The 24,675-nt window shown below is 43.0% G+C and overlaps 1 protein-coding gene across 2 annotated transcripts in view; it reads left to right on the forward strand.

Annotated features, from left to right (window-relative positions):
- LOC110525650 (anthrax toxin receptor 1) overlaps positions 1–24,675 on the forward strand; it is a 54,822-nt gene that overhangs the window by 14,008 nt on the left and 16,139 nt on the right. For both annotated transcript variants that reach the window (XM_021605973.2, XM_021605971.2), the window contains 9 exons: positions 4,202–4,273; positions 4,475–4,546; positions 5,490–5,571; positions 5,747–5,780; positions 5,939–6,018; positions 13,192–13,260; positions 13,388–13,468; positions 14,539–14,599; positions 15,253–15,351. In XM_021605973.2, the coding sequence (XP_021461648.2) occupies positions 4,202–4,273; positions 4,475–4,546; positions 5,490–5,571; positions 5,747–5,780; positions 5,939–6,018; positions 13,192–13,260; positions 13,388–13,468; positions 14,539–14,599; positions 15,253–15,351 (650 nt within the window). The remainder of the gene's footprint in view (positions 1–4,201; positions 4,274–4,474; positions 4,547–5,489; positions 5,572–5,746; positions 5,781–5,938; positions 6,019–13,191; positions 13,261–13,387; positions 13,469–14,538; positions 14,600–15,252; positions 15,352–24,675) is intronic.

The raw sequence follows: 24,675 nt of genomic DNA on the forward strand, positions 1-24,675 counted from the left end.
AGCTTTACCTTCCTGACTGATGTCTTGAGACATTGCTTCAATATATCCATGTAATTTTCCATCCACATAATTTTCCAGCCTCATGATGCCATCTATTTTGTGAAGTGCACCAGTCCCTCCTACAGCAAAGCACCCCCACAACATGATGCTGCCACCCCTGTGCTTCACGGTTGGGATGGTATTCTTCAGCTTGCAAGCCTCCCCCTTTTTCCTCCAAACATAATGATGATCATTATGGCCAAACAGTTCTATTTTTGTTTCATCAGACCAGAGAATATTTCTCCAAAATGTACGATCTTTGTCCCCATGTGCAGTTGCAAACCGTAGGTTGGCTTTCTTATGGTATTTTTGGAGCAGTGGCTTCTTCCTTGCTGAGCAGCCTTTCAGGTTATGTCGATATAGGACTAGTTTTTCCTGTGGATACTTTGGTACCTGTTTCCTCCACCATCTTCATAAGGTCCTTTGTACTTTTCACACCAAAGTATGTTCATCTCTAGTAATCAGAACGCGTGAGGCTTCTTCTCTCTAAGCTAAGACCTTGAAACTGAGATATTTTGTTCTCGTTCTCAAAACAAGGTCTGGGCGTACTGCCAAATTGCAGCGACTGATAGTGGGGATTCGTTCAGTCAGCCACTAGCATGAACACAGAAACTGGTTTATATAACAGCACATAAATAGAACACATAAATGAGTTACAAGAAAAGCACAAACATTACATTTCCATTACAGTTGTTTGCAAAATAACGACAGGACAACCACGTTCTCACCAAGTTCTAAGAAACATTATGTGCTAGCTGGGAAGCAATTTTTTTATTTATTTTTGACCATTTGAATTTAAAACAATCACACTAAGGTACCCTGACATGATTTGATCTTGAGATAAAAACGGCTGCATTGGACCTTTAAGTTAATAACTGTGTAACTGTAATGAATCGAGAAAAATCCATGCACTGTAATGACATGAAAAGAAACAGTATGCGTCTCATTTTGTCAGCCATGCATACATAGTGACGTAGAGCAACCGTACATTGCTACAGCCCCATCAGACTGGCCTAATTTAAAATATACAGTCACTCAGGCATGTAGGCATAATGACTGATCATTTACCTGACTTCAAAAACACATTACAAAGACATTGACATGTACCAGCCAAAAGTTTTATTTCTACTATTTTCGACATTGTAGAATAATAGTGACGACATCAAAACTATGAAATAACACATGGAATCATGTCGTAATGAAAAAAGTGTTAAGCAAATAAAAATATATTTTATATTTGAGATTCTTCAAAGTAGCCACCCTTTGCCTTGATGACAGCTTAGCACACTCTTGCAATTCTCTCATCCAACTTCAGCAATGCTGGTCAAGTGTGCCTTGAATATTAAATAAATCACAGGCGGTGTCACCAGCAAAGCACCCCACACCATCACACTTCCTCCTCCATGCTTCATGGTAGGAACCACACATGGGGTGATAATCCGTTCACCTACTCTGCATTTCACAAAGACACGGCGGTTGGAACCAAAAATCTCAAATTTGGACTCCGACCAAAGGACAGATTTCCACCGGTCTAATGTCCATTGCTCGTGTTTCTTGGCCCAAGCCAGTCTCTTCTTATTATTGGTGTTGTAACGGCTTTCTTCGGTAGAAGGAGAGTCGGACCAAAATGCAGCGTGTAGATTGCGATCCATGTTTAATGAGCGAACGTAAAACACGAATCAATAACAAACACTACAAAACAAAGAACTTAACGAAAACCGTAACAGCCTATACTTGTGTAAACTAACACAGAGACAGGCACAACGACACATAGGACAGGCACCCACGAAACACTCAAAGAATATGGCTGCCTAAATATGGTTCCCAATCAGAGACAACGATAAACACCTGCCTCTGATTGATAACCACTCCAGACAGCCATAGACTTTGCTAGATCACCCCACTAGCTACAATCCCAATACATACACACCAAAACCCCAAGACAAAACACACCACAATACAAAAACCCCATGCCACACCCTGGTCTGACCCAATACATGAACACAAAATACTTTGACAACTCCCTAGAAAGGCCAGAACCTAGGAAGAAACCTAGAGAGGAACCAGGCTATGAGGGGTAGCCAGTACTCTTCTGATTGTGCCGGGTGGAGATTATAACAGAACATGGCCAAGATGTTCATAGATGACCATTAGGGTCAAATAATAATAATCACAGTGGTTGTCGAGAGTGCAACAGGTCAGCACATCAGGAGTAAATGTCAGTTGGCTTTTCATAGCCGGTCATTCAGAGTCTCTCTACCGCTGTCTCTAGAGAGTTGAAAACAGCAGGTCTGGGGACAGGTAGCACGTCCGGTGATCAGGTCAGGGCTCCACAGCAAGGAGTCATCAAGCCAGGCAGTCCCGGGGCATGAGAGAGCGAGAGAGAGAGAGAGAGAGAGAGAGAGAGAGAGAGAGAGAGAGAGAGAGAGAGAGAGAGAGAGAGACTCCAGATTTAACAGACTGACCCTAGCCCCCCGACACATAAACTACTACAGCATAAATACTGGAGGCTGAGACGGGAGGGGTCAGGATACACTGTGGCCCCATCCGACGATACCCTCGGACAGGGCCTAACAGGCAGAATATAACCCCACCCACTTTGCCAAAGCACAGCCCCCACACCACTAGAGGGATATCTTCAACCACCAACTTACCACCCTGAGACAGGGCCGAGTATAGCCCACAAAGATCTCCGCCACGGCACAACCCAAAGGGAATGAAGGCCTGATTCACACAGTCTACTCTGAACAGTTGATGTTGAGATGTGTCTGTTACTTGAACTCTGTGAAACATTTATTTGGGCTGCAATTTCTGAGGCTGGTAACTCTAATGAACTTATCCTCTTCAGCAAAGGTAACTCTGGGTCTTCTTTCAAGTGACGTTCCTCATGAGAGTCAGTTTCATCATAGCGCTTGATGGTTTTTGTGACTGCAATTGAAGAAACTTTCAAAGTTCTTGCAATGTTCCAGATTGACTGACCTTCATGTCTTAAAGTAATGATGGACTGTTGTTTCTCTTTGCTTATCTGAGCTGTTCTTACCATAATATGGACTTGGTATTTTACCAAATAGGGCTATCTTCTGTATACCACCCTACCTTGTCACAACACAACTGATTGGCTCAAACGCATTAAGAAGGAAAGAAATTCCACAAATTAACTTTTAACAAGGCACACCTGTTAATTCACATGCATTCCAGGTGACTACCTCATGAAGCTGGTTGAGAGAATGCCAAGAGTGTGGAATGCTGTCATCAAGGCAACTTTGAAGAATCTCAAATATAAGATTCTTCAGATTCTTCCAAAACACTTTATTTGGTACCTACATGATTCTATATGTGTTATTTCATAGTTTTGATGTCTTCTTTATTATTCTACAATGTAGAAAATAGTAAAAAATTAAGAAAAACTGTTGACCGGTACTGCAGGTATTATGACTGATCATTTTCCTGACTCAAATAACACTAAGATCATTACTGGGGCTGCATTATAAAAACATTGAAAGTAATCTGAGAAGAATGATGTCACTGCTCTGCATCAGTATGATATCATTGGTTGCAGTCCAAAGATGGCAACTATCTAATAAATCAATCAGAGTTATACACTACTGTACACTGTTGCTCTTCAACCAAGGTTACGTGTTCAAATGGAATGTGTGCTTCCGAAGCTATTTTCTGGTAGGAAGAGCATACAGGCCGCAGTGTTGCTACAGTAGTGAAGCCAGACAGCTTGAGGAACTGTATAACAATTACACACAGGCAGGGAAAGACTGCATGCAGCCAAGATAAACATCATCCCAAACTGTAATGGTTGGATAGGATGAAGTGTGTACACTAGGTGGGGATACAGCATGATGTGCAAAAGAAGTAGCACAAAGTTAAGTAGAAATATGCTTTCTGTTAGTTGATTACAGAAAATATTGTATGAAGTGCAAAAGCTTGGTGTGCATATTTGATGCACATTCAAGCCATTGCGTCAAACACTCTCACTGTAGAGAAGGATCCACATAATAGTGAAAATGTTTAACGGCAGATGCTGCCTTTCTACAGATAAAGTACAATTCGACCCCCATGACTCCCTTTCACAATCCGGTACCTTAATCTCTCAATTTCCTCCAGACTCTGTTATGCAAACTCCTCATCAACATGTCATCTCACTTCGCAGATCTGGGAGTGTGCAGCACCACTGGGTTGAAATCTATCACTTTGTGGAACATCTGGCTCACAAGTTCATAAGGTGAGAATACTTATCCCACATTGTTGAAATACCCTGTAATGAATATAAACTTGAGATAAATTCAACATAAACACAAATATTAACCATTAACCACACATGGTGTGGGTATGATGTATTTCATTGCTTGTTGTGATTGTTAGTGAAATGACAACAGAGAGAACATTAATGTACATGGTCTGGGTATTGTTCATTTCTCTCCAGTCCACAGCTGCGCATGTCCTTCATTGTGTTCTCTACTGAGGGACGGATTTTGATGCGGCTTACAGAGGACAGGTAAGGGAACAATCTTTTTTTTCTTAGGATTTGGGTATTACGTCTGCACAAGATGTCAGCTATTTTCTGATTCTGAACTGAGTTGATTATCAAGAAACCAGAACCAAGAACCCAGAAACCAGATAAACATGCAGGATTTGTTAAATTGAATTAGAGACATAAAAAAAATCACAATACCCTCACATTGAGCTCAACTGACAATGCTGTCAATCCTTTGGCAAACTGTATGCTTCAGCATGTGGCTTATAATATATCATGTGTTGCATATGTGTCTAATCTTTCTTCAGGCAGTTTCCACACAGGCACTGAAACTTTTTCAATGTTTATGGTCTTCCTGCTATCTCATTTTACACGAGACTCATTTCCTTACTCTCTGCTGGACAGTGTCCTGTGGCAATAGATCCCTAAATCTAAGCTCTAAGATCTCTTAAAACCTGAAGCACACACAAAGCCCATCACTACTCTCTGAAATGGAATGGCACTTCAATAAATAGATTGTTTCTGTGCTTATTAAAAACAATTGCCTTTGTCATTTCATATCTGTCTGTGTCTGCTTTTAGTTTACAAAGAAGACTGAATTTCACAAGAAAACAGTACAAAATAAAATCTGTTAAATATTAATTCACAGTTCTATTTTTTGGGCTTAAAGCGACTCACTTGTCATTCAAGATTATGTGCATGCAGGCACGCAGTTTAATGCTGTACCCAATGTTTTAGTTTGACAGTATGATTTAATAGTAGCATATCAACCACATGTATCACTATGATGACTCTATTTACATCAATACCTATAGCTACTTCTTCTTTAAGGTCTTGCAATTTACGATTTTCATAGCTTTATAGCTGCAGTTATATCAATGATGTAGGGACTTCTGCAGGGTGAGGGGTGATACATGATGAGTATGAACTGCCCTCTCATCTGTCTTTTGGTCTGCTTGCTCAGGGAGCAGATTCGAAAAGGTCTGGAGGAGCTCCAGAGGGTACTTCCAGGTGGAGACACCTTTATGCACGAAGGCATCCAGAGGGTGAGCTGTCTGCTTTTAGCTGAGCTCTGAGCTGGAATCTATCTCCACACTGGCTCAAGAACAAAGACCATGGTTCAGAGAAAAAATGGCACCTGTATCAGTATGAATAGTTGCTTTATTCACAGGACAGATTTAGCCAGTGTCCGTTTTCAATCCAATTCCTCTTCTTTTACAGGCCAGTGAGCAGATATACTATGGAAACTCTGAAGGTGTGTAGTTCAATAAAAATATTTCAATTTATTCCTGTTGTACGTCTTGCATCATATATTAATTTCTCAAGTATATCTGTTTGTCTATCATTATGATTATTTGAATAGCTCTGTGGAAGCATTTAGATCTGAATCAAAGGTTTCGCGTCTGTTTATAGGATACCGTACCGCAAGTGTCATTATCGCTCTCACAGATGGGGAGCTGCATGAGGACCTCTTCTACTATGCTGAGAGGGAGGTAGGCACAACCTGTCTATTCCATTTGTTTTGGCAATGGAAACATATGTTTCCCCTGCCAATAAACCTCTTTGAATTGAATTGTATTTAGTTGTGTGAAGAGAAAGAGAGAGAGAGCGAAAGGTCTGAAGGCATCTGCCTTTGGCCTAAAGAGCAGGAACCTAGACTTCATCAAATAAATTGAAAATACAGACATTGTAATCCTACAGGAAACATGGTATAGAGGAGACTGACCCACGGGTTGCCCTCTAGGTTACATAGAGTTGGTAGTCAAATCCACCAAACTACCGGGTGTGAAACAGAAGAGACTCAAGGGGTATGCTAATTTGGCATAGAGCAAACCTAACCCACTCTATTAAATTAGTCAAAACAGGAACATGTGTGCTACCTACACTACCGTTCAAAAGTTTGGGGTCACTTAGAAATGTCCTTGTTTTCCATGACAACATACATGAAATTAGTTTTTTAGTATGTAAACATCCGACTTCAGCTGTATATATTTAATCCATTAAAAACCAGCCGTTTCCAGCTACAATAGTGATTTACAACATTAACAATGTCTACACTGTATTTCTGATCAATTTGATGTTATTTTAATGGACAAAAAGTGGGCTTCTCTTTCAAAAACAAGGACATTTCTAAGTGACCCCAAACTTTTGAACGGAAGTGTATATCCCCCCAATAGAATCCCATACTTTAACACATTCTCCAACCTAGAGGGGGAGCTCAACCATTTCCAGGCCCAGGGACATGTACGGGTCTGTGACGACCTAAATGCCAGAACTGGACAAGAACCTGACACTCTCAGCACACAGGGGGACAAACACCTACAGTTGAAGTCAGAAGTTTACATACACCTTTGCCAAATACATTTAAACTCAGTTTTTCACAATTCCTGACATTTACTCCTTGTAAAAATTCCCTGTTTTAGATCAGTTAGAACCACCACTTTATTTTAAGAATGTGAAATGTCAGAATAATAGTAGAGAGAATGATTTCTTTCAGCTTTTATTTCTTTCATCACATTCCCAGTGGGTCAGAAGTTACATAATAATACACTAAATTATTATTTGGTAGCATTGCCTCTAAATTGTTTAACTTGGGTCAAACGTGTTGGGTAGCCTTCCACAAGCTTCCCACAATAAGTTGGGTGAATTTTAGCCCATTCCTCCTGACAGAGCTGGTGTAACTGAGTCAGGTTTGTAGGCCTCCTTGCTCACACATGCTTTTTTAGTTCTGCCAACAAATTTTCGATAGGATTGAGGTCAGGGCTTTGTGATGGCCACTCCAATACCTTGACTGTTATCATTAAGCCATTTTGCCACAACTTTGGAAGTATGCTTGGTGTCATTGTCCATTTGGAAGACCCATTTGCGACCAAGTTTTAACTTCCTGACTGATGTCTTGAGATGTTGCTTCAATATATCCACACAATTGGCCATCCTCATGATGCCATCTATTTTGTGAAGTGCACCAGTCCCTCCTACAGCAAAGCACCCCAAAACATGATGCTGCCACCCCATGCTTCACGGTTGGGATGGAGTTCTTTGACTTGCAAGCCTCCCCCTTTTTCCTCCAAACATAGCTATGGTCATTATGGCCAAACAGTTCTGTTTTTATTTCATCAGACCAGAGGACAGTTCTCCAAAAAGTACTATCTTTGTCCCCATGTGCAGTTGCAAACCGTAGTCTGTCTATGTTATGGCAGTTTTGGAGCAGTGGCTTCTTCCTTGCTGAGCGGCCTTTCAGGTTATGTTGATATTGGACTCGTTTTACTGTAGATAAAGATACTTTGTACCTGTTTCCTCCAGCATCTTCACAAGGTCCTTTGCTGTTGTTCTGGGATTGATTTGCACTTTTCGCACCGAAGTACGTTCAACTCTAGGAGACAGAATTCATCTTCTTCCTGAGCGGCATGACGGCTGCGTGGTCCCATGGTGTTTATATTGTGTACTATTGTTTGTACAGGTGAATGTGGTATCTTCAGGTGTATGGAAATTGCTCCCAAGGATGAACGAGACTTGTGGAGGTCTACAATTTTTTTTCTGAGGTCTTGGCTGATTTCTTTTGATTTGCCCATGATGTCAAGCAAAGAGGCACTGAATTTGAAGGTAGTCCTTGAAATACATCTACAGGTACACCTCCAATTGACTCAAATTATGTCAATTATCCTACCAGAAGCTTCTACATCTATGGCGTCATTCTCTGGAATTTTCCAAGCTGTTTAAAGGCACAGTCAACTTAGTGTATGTAATCTTCTGACCCACTGGAATTGTGATACAATGAACTTTAAGTGAAATAATCTGTCTGTAAACAATTGTTGGAAAAATTCCTTGTGTCATGCACAAACCGACTTGCCAAAACTATAGTTTGTTATTAACAAGAAAATTGTGGAGTGGTTGAAAAACAAGTTTTAATAACTCCAACCTAAGTGTATGTAAACTTCCGACTTCAACTGTACATGGAGGTGATATGCCCCCTAGACACAATTATGACAAGACAACCAACACAACTCCTGAAGCTCTTTCACACATTGGGTCTGTACATAGTCAATGGTAGGCTTCGTGTGGACTCTTACAGTAGGTACACCTACAGCTCATCCATTGGCAGTAGTACTGTAGATGACTTCATCACTGACCTCAACCCAGATTCTCTCAGAGCGATCACAGTTAGCCCACTGACACACCTATCAGATCATAGCAAAATCACAGTTTACTTGAACAGAGCAACACTCAATCATGAGGCATCAAAGCCATCTGTATAATATTAAGAAATGCTATGGATGGAAGGAAATTGTTATATGAACCTACTAAAAAACAATTAGGCAACAGCAAATTCAATCCCTTTTAGACACATTCCTGGAAAAAACGTTTCACTGTAATAGTGAAGGTGTAAACATGGCATTAGAATGCCTAAAGAGTATACAGTATTTGACCTCTCAGCTTCCCTATCAAATCTAAAAATGTCAAGCAGACAACCTAAGAACATTAACAGCAATGACAAATGATTTGATGAAAAATGTAAAAAGCTAAGAAATAAATTGAGAAACCTATCCAACCAAAAACATAGAGACCCAGAAAACCTAAGCCTACACCTTCACTATGGTTAATCACTAAAACAATACAGAAATACACTATGGAAAAATAAGGTACAGCATATAAGAAATCAGCTCAATGTAATTGAAGAATCACTAGAATTGTCACGGATTCCCCCGGTAATGCTGCTCATTCCGCGCACCAGCTCCAGAGGTCTACGTCACCGGCCTCAAGGCATCACTGCACTGTTTCATTACGCACACCTGGTTCCCATTCCCCCTGAATAGTAATTGTATATATGTGCCCTCTGTTCACCATTGTTTTGTCGGTTAGTGTTCCCATGTCTGTTGGTCTGTGAGTACCTATGCTTGTTATTTCGTGTTTTGTACACTTGTTATTACGGTTCTCATCCTGTGTATTGTTGTACATTTGCTATTGCGGGTCTCGCCCCGTGTAGTGTATTGCGGGTCTCATCACGTGTGTTTTTAACTCTTTTGTTCAGGTTACATCCCTGTGTTTTTGTACGTGTTTGTTTTGGGCTTTGTCCCCATGCCTTTTCATGGCATATTGTATCTTTTGGGTGGAGAATTAAACCTCCTTATCAAATTCCTGTGCCTGTCTCCAATCATTTATACAACGTGACAAGAATCTAACCACTTCTGGGGAAATTGGAACACTCTAAACAAACAACACAAAGAGTTATCCATCCAAAACAGAGATGTATGGATAAACCACTTCTCCAATCTTTTTGGAAAAACATATAAATAGAAATGATACATGATCAAATACAAATCTTAGAATCAACAATTAAAGACTTCCAGAACCCACTGGATTCTTCAATTACATTGAATGAACTACAGGACAAAATATATACCCTCCAACCCCAAAATGCCTGTGGTGTTGATGGTATCCTAAATGAAATGATAAAATATACAGACCACAAATTTCAATTGGTTATACTTAATCAATTGGTTATACTTAAACGTTATCCTCATCTCTGGCATCTTCCCCAATATTTGGAAGGACTGGTCACCCCAATACACAAAAGTGGAGACAAATTTGACCCCAATAAATACTGTTGGATATGCATCAACAGCAAGCTTGGGAAAATCCTCTGCATTATCATTATCATACATTCCCTCAGTGAAAACAATGTACTGAGCAAATGTCAAATGGGCTTTTTACCTAATTATGGTACAACAGACCACGTATTCACCTTGCACACCCTAATTGACAAACAAAGAGACCAAAACAAAGGCAAAGTCTTCTCATGCTTTATTGATTTCAAAAAAGCTTTTGACTCAATTTGGAATGAGGGTTTGCTATGCAAATTGATGGAAAGCAGTGTTGGGAGAAAAACATACAAAATTATTTAATTTATGTACACAAACAAGTGTGTGGTTAAAATTGGAAAAAAACACATTTCTTTCCACAAGGCCGTGGGGTGAGACAGGGATGCAGCTTGAGCCCCAACAAATTGGCGAGAGCACTAGAACAGTCTGCAGCACCTGGCCTCACCCTACTAGTATCTGAAGTAAAATGTCTACTGTTTGCTGATGATCTGGTGTCACGCCCTGGCCGTAGAGATATTTTTATTCTCTATGTTTGGTTGGTTAGGGTGTGACTCGGGTGGGAAACTCTATGTTCTGTGTTTCTATGTGTTGGCCGGGTATGGTTCTCAATCAGGGACAGCTGTCTATCGTTGTCTCTGATTGGGAATCATACTTAGGCAGCCTTTTTTACTTTTGTATTTTGTGGGTAGTTGCCTTTGTTAGTGGCCTGTACAGCCCTCGTAAGATTCACGTTAGTTTTTTGTTGTTTCTTGTTTTGTTGGCGACATTTATAATAAAGAAAAATGTACGCTCACCACGCTGCACCTTGGTGCTTCTGTCCCCAACCAAGGAAGGATATTCTGCACAGATTCTGTCAGACCTGGGCCCTGACAGTGAATCTCAGTAAGACAAAAATAATGGTGTTCCAAAAAATTCCATCTAGACTCCGTTGCCCTAGAGCACACAGAAAACTGTACATGCCACAGCCTAAGCATCTGCGCCACAGGTTCCACAAAGCTGTGAAAGATCTGATAGACAAGGCAAGAAGGGCCTTCTACACCATCGAAAAGAACAAAAAATTCTACAAACCAATTAGGATCTGGCTAAAAATACTTGAATCAATTATAGAACCCATTGCCCTTTATGGTTGTGAGGTCTGGGGTTTGCTCACCAACCAAGAATTCACAAAATGGGACTCTGCATGCATAATTCTGGAAAAACATACTCAGTGTACAACGTAAAACATCAAATAATGTATGCAGAGCAGAATTAAGCCGATACCTGCTTATTATCAAAATCCAGAAAAGAGCCGTTAAATTCCACAACCACCTAAAAGGAAGTGATTCCCAAACCTTCATAACAAAGTCATCACCTACAGAGAGATGAACCTGGAGAAGAGTTCCCTAAGCAAGCTGGTCCTAGGGCTCTGTTCATAAACACAAACAGAGCCGCAGGACAGCAACACAATTAGACCAAATCAAATCATGAGAAAACAAAAAGATAATCACTTGACACATTGGAAAGTATTAACAAAAAAAATTGAGAAAACCAGAATGCTATTTGGCCCTAAACAGAGAGTACACAGTGACTGACACAAAATTAAGGAAATTGTTGTCTATGTACAGACTCAGTGAGCATAGCCTTGCTATTGAGATAGGCTGCCATAGGCAGACCTGGCTCTCAAGAGAAGACAGTCTATGTGCACACTGCCCACAAAAGGAGTTGGAAACTGAGCTGCTCTTCCTAACCTCCTGCCAAATGTATGACCATATTAGAGACACATATTTCCCTCAGATTACAGACCCACAAAGAACTTGAAAAACAAATCCAATTTTGATAGACTCCCATATCTATTGGGTGAAATACCACAGTGTGCCATCACAGCAGCAAGATTTTTGACTTGTTGCCACGAGAAAAGGGCAACCAGTGAAGAACAAACACCATTGTAAATAAAACCCATATTTATGTTTATTTATTTTCCCTTTTGTACTTGAACTATTTGTTCATCGTTACAACACTGTATATAGCCATAATATGATATATGTCTCTATTCCTTTGGAACTTTGTAAGTGTAATGTTAACTGTTTATTTCACCTTTGTTTATTATCTATCTCACTTGCTTTGGCAATGTAAACATGTTTCTCATGCCAATAAATCCCTTTGAATTTAATTTAATTAAAAGAGAGAGAGCGAGCGAGAGGGAGACAAGACCACAAATTGTAAACAGAACTTGCACTACTGTGGGCACAGATCAAACACCAGCACCATATACTGTACATCACCTCGGTAACACTTTGATCCCCTCTTTCCAGAGAATGGAAAGGAGGTCAAAGCGTCTGTCAGATTTATATCTCCCATCTGCCCAGTGAATTAAAAAGGCCCAGTCATTCGTCACACATCTGCAAAAGGAACCAATGAACTAACAACCCCGACTGGGCTGGGATTGGGAGTGCAGGTGCAGCAGGGGGGCAAAGCTGGGGCTTTTTAATCACTTTCAAACACCCCTGGACACATGCAGACAGCAAGGCCAGCCACTCAGACATTGATGAAGTGAGGCTGATATCTCTCTCAGTAGCTTTCAAAATGTGTGGGGAAAGAGTCACTTAACAGGGAGCCTTGCAACAATAGTTTGAAACTTCCTGTCACTCATATTGAATAATATTGTCAGCGTAGCTCCTTCTTTCAGATGTTCATGAAATGTAACATTTGGCTCATGGGCTCTGTTGGCTCTAGTCTACAGGCTTTTGCCAAAAAATGGTTTCCTTCAACGTCTAATTATTTTCATTGAATATCAGTCAGCCAGAGGTCAATGCTCTTAGCTATTTGTCAAATCTACACATCGGTGTCCAGAGTACACTCTTAGAAAAAAGGGTTCCAAAAGGTTCTTCGGCTGGAACAAAAAATTGTTCTTCAAAGGGTTATCCTATAGGGACAGACGAATAACCCTTTTAGGTTCTAGATAGCACATTTTTTTTCGAAGACTGTAGCTATCTGGAGTGTTGTCAGTGTATGTGTTTTGATTGATGTAGTGCGATTCCAGGTGTCGACAGTCTTTCCTGTTTTTGCTCCTCTGTGAATACCTGACAGGCCAACCGATCGCGGAGTCTGGGTGCCTCAGTATACTGCGTGGGGGTGAAGGACTTCAATGAGACACAGGTGTGTTGACGCATCTTGCTTCATTGTGCTCTGATTTGACTTGGTCTCAAACTGTATCCCAAACGTCATTTGGAAAAGAGGCTGGTGGCTGTGTAGAACTGTATGACACTTTTTTTTTCTTCCTCAGCTGGCAATGATTGCTGATAGCAAGGACCATGTCTTCCCAGTGAATGATGGCTTTGAAGCACTGCAGGGGGTCATTGATTCGGTAAGAGGTTCAGACTTGACGACTAACACAAGGAACCCACTGGGCAAACACTCAACGTTGTTTCCACGTCATTTCAACAACAAAAAATTATACGTGATAAGGTTGAATCAATGTAAAAACTGATTGGATTTGCAAAAAGTCATTAAGGTAAGGGAATTTCATATTTTTTTCATCCAACTTTTAACATAAATCAAATGTTATTGTGACATTTTTGGAAGATAACTTAACGAAAAATAGACGTTGAACTGACGTCTGTGCCCAGTGGGAAGGCTAGAATAACAGCATCTTTAAGGTACACTGCACCATCCATCCAGAGATTGTGTTCAATAATTCTCACTGCAGTACATATCTAAATCCATTAACACATTAATCAAATAGGAAACAAGGGAGAATAGGATTAAAGAAAACAATAAACAGAAATATTCCATCCATCAAAACTCACCAGAAACAGAATTTCAGGAAAACCTGCTGTGACTTTAACCTCCCAGCTTTTGATCCAAGCTAGTGGAGTCTACCCAAACAGGATCCAAGTGTATGCATTCATTCATTATAGCTTCCACCTCAAAGGTATTGACTTATATTTTTGTATCCGCTCAAACTATTTCAATAGCGGAGGAAGGAAAGAAAAGGAGAGTCGTGGAGAGGCCATTGTCGCCCGGGCACTGAGTTCCTCTAACAGAGCTAGAGGTCAGTCAGACAAGTTGACTGGCATCTGGAGCCCATTAACAGCATGCTGAAAGCTGCTGGCTCAGACTCAATAAAGAAGGACAGCATGCAGTAAATCAAACTGATCTTCAGGCTTACAACACATACTTTCTCTGAACAGTGGGGGTATAGAGAGAGATGTACACCCAGAACACAATAACAGAGAGGAGCACAGAGAGGAGAACAGGAGACATTAAGCAGACCCTATAAATGAGGTGCACAGGTACACACTGATACTGTAATTGCCAGTAAAAGGAGTATAGGGATTATATTATTAAACCAATGCCCTCAATAAAGTAACACACAATGCTCTGTAACAAGCCAGACCTTGGCCCAAAGCCCACATGTCTCTCTTACTCCCACAGATCTTAAAGAAGTCCTGTATTGAGATCCTGGCAGTGGAACCCTCCAGTATCTGTGCAGGAGGTAAGTGTACAGACCTCTGGCCTGTATTTATCCTCTCTGGCCTCAGATCATTAAATCAGACATTTAAAGGCCCCCTCATATTGGAGCGCACAACAGGACGAGACTTGGCAGGGCCAGCAGACTGGTGTGCAGTAAATATCTCCTACACACAGTGGCAGCAACTTATTTTGTCATGAAGGATTCAACCTGGACCTAGTCCCAACAAAACTACTGTACTAAGGACACAAATAATTGCTTTCTCTCTTTTATCTGATGTGCAATGCCGCCGTCATTGTCCATTCTACAGTCTTACAACACACCACTTTCCTCACTGTAAAAATAAGTATTTACGCTTCAGGTTTTCTGCGTTATGTGATATTGGCTCCAGAGAGCCACTAAATCTCCAAATGTCTGGACAACTGCAGTTGAAGTCTCATTGACAGCAAAATCTCAATTCTTAAGGCATTCAGAAAAAATATTTTATCTTCAACAAGCACTATGGTCAGGGCATGGTGGTTTAGAGTTTGTTGGCTGAATGTGACCAGAGTGTGAGATGCTGAGATGATAGACTCAGATGTTAGCTTGAACACATGGTGTGACAAATTCAGTTCAGTTTTACACTCTAACTGGCTGTATGCCTCCTCAGTCATTGTGTTTCTCTATTACCTCTCTAGAAACGTTCCAGGTGGTGGTGAGAGGAAATGGCTTCCTCCATGCTCGGAATGTCCATAAGGTCCTGTGCAGTTTCCGAATCAACGACACACTCACCAAGAGTAAGTGGAGCACCAACTCAAAATGAATAAACAGTGGACCTGTGTGCTGTTTGTTTTTAAAGACATGTTAATAATGCGTAAAGAATTTGCTAATCATGCAATAGGACACACAAAGTTGTATTTACTGCAGCTGTAAGAGTAAAACTGCTCAGGAAATGGATGACAGACGTGGTGTTATGAGTTAGACACAGTAAAAGTCAATGTTTTCTTATTGATGTCTCTTAATGCTTCCCAAAAGTTACGTTCAGGAGATCAGTAGGGGTTCTCTATGCCCAAACAATGCCCATGCCATTTGTTTCTGGTATTACTGGTTTTTGATTATAAAGGGTACATTTGTACTTTAACGGCCTGGGACTGCACCAGAGCTAGAAGATCAAGGGAAACAGTGTCACACACAAGGCAGTCTGGGGAAAAGCCCTGGAAGCACATCCAAGTTCCCCCTGTGGTCTTGAAGTGGCTTAATGGACATGTGAGACCAGCCCCATCCGATGCCTGCCAACATATAGCTGTGGGAAGGCATGCTCTAATTACAAACAAAGATAAAATATAGTCTGGGCCTGAGAGGAAGAGGATGAGGGGATGTTTAGACCATGAAGAATTGAATCTATGGAATTTGATAGCAGATCAAAGTACAGTCTTCAGCTGCGTTCAATATTACGGTTTTATACCTTTTACAGTATGGTGCTGCTTAGCAGAAATGACCTGAGGACTGCTAACAAATGTCTTCTACTCTGAATTAGTGTTGAAGAGAACGGTTTACGGTGACCCAGAATGTAAATTGTTTGTATGTAATTAAACATCCAAACTCCCCAAGCGGAAGACATGGAAAAAATGTAGGAAAAATAGGATACACCACCTCTTTGTTTACTTCCCTCCTCCATCCCTTCTTTCAGATGTAAACCCAAGGATATGTGTACCAACTGTCCAGTAGAACGTTTACCCCTAAACAGCTCAGTCATTTCAGACACAGCAGGCGCCATGTCTAATTGGCCACTGTTGGCTCATTGTTTCTTGTGGTTGAGTGTCAATGGCCTCATATGATTGATTCCAATCGTCCTACAGTGCGCTCTTCTGTAATCTGCAGAACTCCCAATGCGCCCCTTGACCATCACCACAGACACCCCCACTCCTCTACCACCTCTCCACATTCTCCAAAGGCTCCAGCCCTCGTAGGAAAGGAGCAATGTGTAGCTACATGTGTTCAGCAACTGAATGTCTGAGTCCATGTCTCCAGGAAAAGCAGTAGCAGCAAATACAGGCCTTCTGAACTTTGGCAGTGAAGAGACGTCGGTAGCATTCCTTCCTCCCTGTGACAGATGCTGCCCTGCTCCAGTGAGCATCATCATGGAGATACAGTGCCTTCGGAGAGTATTCAGACCCCTTGACCTCCACATTTTGTTGCGTTAGAGCCTTATTCTAAAATTGATGAAATTGTTTATTTTCCTTATCAATCTACACACAATACAAACAAATAAAAACAGGTTTTTAGAAAATGTTGCTAATTTATAATAAGTATTCAGACCCTTTACTCAGTACTTTGTTGAAGCACCTTTTGCAGAGATTACAGCATCAAGTCTTCTTGGGTATGATGCTACATGCTTGGCACACCTGTATTTGGGGAGTTTATTGCATTCTTCTCTGAAGATCCTCTCAAGCTCTGTCAGGTTGGATGGGGAGATTCACAGCTATTTTCAGGTCTTTCTTCTGAGATGTTTGATCGGGTTCAAGTCCGGGCTCTGGCTGGGCCACTCAAGGACATTCAGAGACTTGTCCCGAAGCCACTCCTGCATTGTCTTGGCTGTGTGGTTAGGGTCATTGTCCTCTAGGAAGGTGAACCATCGCCTCAGTCTGAGGTCCTGAGCGCTCTGGAGCAGGTTTTCATCAAGGATCTCTCTGTACTTTGCTCCATTCATCTTTCCCTCGATAGTCTCCCAGTACATGCCACTGAAAAACATCCCCACAGCATGATGCTGCCACCACCATGCTTCACCGTAAGGATGGTACCAGGTTTCTTCCAGACGCTTGGCATTCAGGCCAAAGAGTTCAATCTTGGTTTCGTCAGACCAGAGAATCTTGTTTCTCATGGTCTGAGAGTTTTCAAGTGCCTTTTGGCAAACTTCAAGCGGGCTGTCATGTGCCTTTTACTGAGGAGTGGGTTCAGTCTGGCCACTCTACTGTAAAGGACCATCGGGTTCTTGGTCACCTACCTGACAAAGGCCCTTCTCCCCCGTCTTGGTGGTTCCAAATATCTTCCATTTAAGAATGATGGAGGCCACTGTGTTCTTGGGGGCCTTCAATGTTGCAGAAATGTTTTGGTACCCTTACCCAGATCTGTGCCTCAACACAATTCTGTCTCGGAGCTCTACGGACAATTCCTTCGATCTCATGGCTTGATTTTTGCTCTGACATGCACTGTCAACTGTGGGACCTGATATAGACAGGTGTGCGTCTTTCCAAATCATGTCCAATCAATTGAATTTACCACAGGTGAACTCCAAACAAGTTGTAGACACATTTCAAGGATGATCAATGGAAACAGGATGCACCTGAGCTCAATTTCAAGTCTCATAGCGAAGGGTCTGAATACTTACAGTTAAAGTCAGAAGTTTACATACACCTAGGTTGGAGTCATTAAAAATCGTTTTTCAAACACTCCACAAACTTCTTGTTAACAAACTATAGTTTTGGCAATTCGGTTAGGACATCTACCAACAATTGTTTACAGACAGATTATTTCACTTATAATTCACTGTGTCACAATTCCAGTGGGTCAGAAGTTTACATACACTAAGTTGACTGTGCCTTTAAACAGCTTGGAAAATTACAGAAAATTATGTCATGGCTTGAGGATGAGGATGGAAAATTATGTGGATATATTGAAGCAACATCTCAAGACATCAGTCAGAAAGTTAAAGCTTGGTCGCAAATGGGTCTTCCAAATGGACAATGACACCAAGGATACTTCCAAAGTTGTGGCAAAATGGATTAAGGACACCAAAATCAAGGTATTTGAGTGGCCTATAGAAAATTTGTGGGCAGAACTGAAAAGGTGTGTGCGAGCAAGGAGGCCTACAAACCTGACTCAGTTACACCAACTCTGTCAGGATTGCAGCCATGTTATTGTATTCTCAGAAGCAATGTCATGTTAAATTGTCTCAGTATTGGTTAAATAGGCTGGTCTGCACTGTTGGAGCTAGGAACACAAGATTTTTGCTACACCTGCAATAACATCTACTAAATATGTGTATGTGACCAATAACATTTGGCTGACCAATAACATTTGGCTGTGATTTATTGAGTAAGCTTTAACAGTGGGCACATGTCTGCACTCAGTAGTAAAACTTTACATGACCTTTTATCATGCGCACAGCGTAAACTGTGTAACAAAGTGTTGTGACATGAAGCAAAGCTGTTGGCGGCAGCATCTAGAGCCCTATGGTATTAAATGGTAGAACCCTTCACCTGAGAGAGGGACCAGAGAGCCCTTTATAGTCAGCCAGTCAACCAGTCTGCCTGTCTTCAAAGAGGCCCTCAGCTCTCTCAGTCCCCTTTGATAGCTTAGTATAAGGTGGGTGACCGCTGAGTTGAACTCTGAATGGGATATCTGGCTGAGTTTGTGTTGGCTCTGAGCTCAGCTTGGCAGGCTGCAGTATTGATCTCCCCCTGGTCCCAATTCCTCCCCTCCGTCCTGCAGGGTGTTACTGGAGAGGAGAGGAGCGGTCATCCGTTTGCTGTGGAGCGCTCATGTTGATTTCCTCAGTGCAGGGGTATGTTGACCCTGAGCCAGGATAAACAGGCAGTCTTGGGCGATGACCATGCTCACTGGATCTGTTTTCCAACATTTCACAAGTTGAACACAGAAAGACTAGAGGTTCTCTTTAAAAATGAAGGCTATGCTTTTAATCATTGTCTTTGTCTCTGCTCTTGGTGTCAGGACTAGAGTATTTAAGTATGGTCCTTAAGCATCTCTGTATTATATTAGATTGGTATGTTAAATGAGTTACCATCAAGAGAAATTACAACTGCTCTCTGTTGTGAACACTAATTATGTCACAGTACAATACAAAAAATCCAATAAGATGATGTAATTTCATGATCATTAATGATATACAGTGCCTTCAGAAAGTATTCATACCCCTTGACTTATTCGACATTTTGCTCCACTATCATGACTTCCGCCGAAGTCGGTCCCTCTCCTTGTTCGGGCGGCGTTCAGCGGTTGACATTCACCGGCCTTCTAGCCATCACCGATCCACTTTTCATTTTCCATTTGTTTTGTCTTTGTTTACTACACACCTGGTTTCATTTCCCCTCGTTACATGTTCATTATTTAACACTCTGGATTCCCCCATGTTTGTGTGCGTGTTTGTTTTATTGTTAGGCTGTATCTTACGGCTGGTATTATTGTTGCCGCGTTATGTTGTTACGCCCGTTTATTTGTGGTACCGGTATTTTTTCCTGCACCATAGTATTGTGTTTTGTACTGTTTTTTTCTTGTATTAAATACCTTGTCCATGCATCTCGGCTCTCCTGGGCCTGACTCCTTTCACCAGTGATCCACAGCCTTGACAGAAACACGCACCTCATAAATGGAGTCAGCAGGAGCAGACAACCCCCCTTTGGCGGTCGAGGAGCGCGTCCAACAGCATGCGACCATGTTGCAACGCATTCCCAGCAAAAGGCACTTGTAAATTCAGGTGCAGCTGGGAATTTTATTGACTGATCATTTGCCCATATTTTAGGGATCCCCATTGTTTCTGTGGATATGCCTTTCACTGTGCACGCCCTAGATAGTCAACCATTAGGGTCGGGGCTAATTAGAGAGGCCTCCACTCCACTGGGCATGGTTACGCAGGAGGGTCACAAAGAGAGAAAGTTTCTTTCTTATTGATTCTCCTGCGTTTTCTGTGGTGCTGGGCCTACCCTGGTTGGTATGTCATAACCCCACTATTTCATGGCAACGGAGGGCTCTCACAGGGTGGTCAGGAGAGTGCTCGTGGAGATGTTTATGGGTTTCCGTCAGTGCTATTACTGTGGAAAGTCCAGATCAGGTCTCCACCATGCGCATCCCCTCTGAATATGTCAATTTGGCTCTCGCCTTCTGTAAAAAGAAGGCGACTCAATTACCACCCCATCGACGGGGGGATTGTGCGATAGATCTCCTGGTAGACGCAGCACTTCCCAGGAGTCACGTGTATCCCCTGTCGCAAGAGACGACAGAGGCTATGGAAACAAATGTCTCCGAATCTCTGGGGTAGGGGTACATTCGGCCCCTCTACTTCACCTGCCTCCTCAAGTTTATTTTTTGTGAAGAAAAGGGATGGAGGTCTGCGCACATGTATTGACTATGGAGGCATCAATCAAATGTCTGTGAGGTACAATTACCCGCTGCCTCTCATCGCCAGTGCGATCGAGTCAATGCACTGGTCGCGCTTCTACACAAAATTGGATCTCAGGAGCAATTACAACCGGGTGCGTATCCGGGAGGGTGACGAGTGGAAGACGGCATTTCGTACGACCTCAGGGTACTATGAGTACCTCGTCATACCGTACGGGTTAATGAATGCTCCATCAGTCTTCCAGGCCTTTGAAGACAAGATTTTCCTGGGCCTGCACGGGCAGGGTGTAGTGGTGTATATCGACTTGGTCGACTGTTGGAGCATGACCTGTACGTCAAGGCTGAGAAATGCCTGTTTTCCAACAGTCTGTCTCCTTCCTAGGGTACCGCATTTCCACTTCAGGGGTGGAGATGGAGAGTGACCGCATTTCAGCGGTGCGTAATTGGCCGACTCCCACCACGGTTATGGAAGTGCAGTGGTTTTTAGGGTTTGACAACTACTACCGGAGGTTTATCAGGGGTTTTGGTCAGGTAGCGGCTCCCATCAGCTCACTGCTGAAGGGGGGACCGGTGCGTTTGCAGTGGTCGGCTGAGGCGGACAGGGCTTTAGGTCGCCTGAAGGCTCTGTTTACCTCGGCTCCGGTGCTGGCTCATCCGGATCCCTCTTTGGCATTCATAGTGGAGGTGGATGCGTCCGAGGCTGGGATAGGAGCCGTGCTCTCTCAGCGCTCGGGTACGCCACCAAAGCTCTACCCCTGTGCCTTCTTTTCGAAGAAGCTCAGCCCGGCGGAAAGAAACTATGACGTGGGGGACCAGGAGCTGTTGGCTGTTGTCAAGGCCTTGAAGGCATGGAGACATTAGCTTGAGGGGGCTAAACACCCTATTCTCATCTGGACTGACCACCGCAATCTGGAGTACATCCGGGCTGCGAGGAGACTGAACCCTCGCCAGGCAAGGTGGGCCCTGTTCTTTACCCGTTTTGTCTTCACCCTGTCCTACAGACCAGGTTCCCAGACCACTAAGGCAGACGCACTGTCCCGGCTGTATTACACAGTGGAGCGGCCCATGGATCCCACTCCCATACTTCCGGCCTCTTGTCTGGTGGCACCGGTGGTGTGGGAGAGTTCCATTTGCTGTTAGCGACCGTTTGATCTATTGGGCCCACACGTCACCCTCCTCTGGTCATCCGGGCATCGGTCGGACAGTGCGCTATCTTATTGGGAAGTACTGGTGGACCACCTTGGCTAAGGACATGAGGGTTTATGTTTCCTCCTGCTCGGTGTGCGCCCAGTGCAAGGCCCCTAGGCACCTGCCCAGAGGGAAGTTACAACCCTAGCCCATTCCACAACAGCCGTGGTCGCACCTGTTTGTGGATTTCCTGACGGATCTGCCTCCCTCACAGGGTAACACCACAATCCTGGTCATTGTGGATCAGTTTTCTAAGTCCTGCCTTCTCCTCCCTTTGAACGGGCTCCCTACGGCCCTACAGACTGCGGAGGCCCTGTTCACACACGTCTTCCGTCACTACGGGGTGCCTGAGGACATTGTATCTGATCGAGGTCCCCAGTTCATGTCAAGGGTCTGGAGGGCGTTCATGGAACGTCTGGGGGTCTCGGTCAGCCTTTCCTCAGGTTTTCACCCGGAGAGTAACGGGCAGGTGGAGAGAGTAAACCAGGATGTCGGTTCGTTTCTGCGGTCTTATTGCCAGGACCGGCTGGGGGAGTGGGCGGGGTTCATACCCTGAGCAGAGATGGCCCAGAACTCGCTCCGCCACTCCTTTACCAACCTTTCCCCTTTCCAGTGAGTACTGGGGACCCAGCCGGTTTTGGCGCCGTGGCATCAGAGCCAGATCGAGGCTCCTGCGGTGGATGACTGGTTTAGGCATGCTGAGGAGACCTGGGACGCACCTTCAGTGGGCAGTGAGGTGTCAGAAAACCAGAACAGACCGCCACCGCAGTGAGGTCTGGCTCTCAACCCGAAACCTGCCCCTCCGCCTGCCCTGCCGGAAGCTGGGTCCGCAGTTTGTGGGGCCATTCAAAGTCCTGAGGAGAGTGATTGAGGTTTGTTACAGTTTACAGCTTCCCCCAGATTACCGTATTAACTCCTCGTTCGATGTGTCTCTCCTCATGCCGGTGGTAGCTGGTCCACTCCAGGAGTCTGAGGTTCCTCCGCCCCCTCTGGACTTCGAGGGGGCCCCGGCGTATGCAGTCCGATCCATACTGGACTCGAAGCGTCGGGCGAGGGGCCTTCAGTACCTCATGGAGTGGGAGGGCTACGGTGTGCAGGAGAGATACTCTGGTGCCGGTGGAGGACATATTGGACCCTTCGATGCTGCGGGATTTCCACCGTCTCCATCCGGATCGCCCTGCACCTCGTTCTCTGGGTCGACCCAGAGGCCGGGTTCGGCACGCTGCTGGAGCCGCACGTCAAGGGGGGGTACTATCATGACTTCCGCCAAAGTCGGTCCCTCTCCTTGTTCGGGCGGCGTTCGGCGGTCGACGTCACCGGCCTTCTAGCCATCACGATCCACTTTTCATTTTCCATTTGTTTTGTCTTTGTTTTCTACACTCCTGGTTTCAGTTCCCCCCAATTCCCCTCATTACATGTTCATTATTTAACCCTCTGGTTTCCCCCATGTTTGTGTGCGTGGTTGTTTTAATGTTAGGCTGTATCTTACGGCTGTTATTATTGTTGCCGGGTTTTGTTGTTTTGTACTGGTGTTTTCTTGTATTAAATACCTTGTCCATGCATCTCAGCTCTCCTGCGCCTGACTCCTTTCACCAGTTACCCACAGCCTTGACATCCACATTTACTGCCTGAATTCAAAATTGGTTAACTATATTTTTTCCTTACCCATCTACACACAATACCACATACGACTAAGTGAAAACATGTTTTTTTAATTGGCTAATTTATTGAAAATAAAATACAGAAATATATAATTTACATAAGTATTCACACCCCTGAGTCAATAGTTTGTAGAAGCACATTTGGCGCCGGTGATTATAGCTGTGAGTCTTTTTAGGTAAGTCTCTAAGAGCTTTGCACACCTGGATTGTACAATATTTGCCCGTTATTCTTTTAAAATTCTTCAAGCTCTGTCAAGTTTATTGTTGATCATTGCTAGACAGCCATTTTGCTAAAACTGAATCATTCAATGTCGTCTTGGTAAGCAACTCCAGTGTAGATTTGGCCTTGTGTTTTAGGTTATTGTCCTGCTGAAAGGTGAATTTGTTTCCCACCATGGCCTCTTGGTGAAATCCCTGAGCATTGTCCTTCCTCTCCGACAACTGAGTTAGGAAGGACGCCTGTATCTTTATAGCGACTGGGTGTATTGATACACCACCCAAAGCCTAGTTAATAAATCACCAAAGGGATATTCAGCGTCTGCTTTTTTTATTTTTACACATATACCAATCGGTACTCTTTTGTGCGAGTCAGTAAAAAAACTCCCTTGTCTTTGGGGTTTAATCTGTGTTTGAAATTCCCTACTCGATTGAGGGACTATGGATATTTGTATGTGTACGGTACAGAGATGGGGTAGTCATTCATAAATCATGTTAACCACTATTGTTGAACACGGAATGAGTCCATGCAATTTATTATGCGATTTGTTAAGCACATTTTTACTCCAGAATGTATTTAGGCTTGCCATAACAAAGGGGTTGAATGCTTATTGACCCAAGACATTTCAGCGTTACATTTAGCATTAATTTCTAAAATTCCCTACAAACAAAATTCCACTTTGACAATATTTTATATTTTGTGTAGATCAGTGACACAAAATCTCAATTGAATCCATTTTAAATTCGGCCTGTAACACAATTTGTTTTTGAAAAAGTAAAGAGATGTACAGTGGCTTCAAAAAGTATTTACATCTAAGCTCCTGATACATGTCTGCATCTGCGCCACTTCTCGAAAGGTCAATGGATTCGGATGATTGAAATGGAAGTTTGATCTGTGCAGTCTGAATTACACTCTGACTA

The sequence above is a fragment of the Oncorhynchus mykiss genome, chromosome 6 (assembly GCF_013265735.2).
Source record: "Oncorhynchus mykiss isolate Arlee chromosome 6, USDA_OmykA_1.1, whole genome shotgun sequence".
Taxonomy (NCBI): domain Eukaryota; kingdom Metazoa; phylum Chordata; class Actinopteri; order Salmoniformes; family Salmonidae; genus Oncorhynchus; species Oncorhynchus mykiss.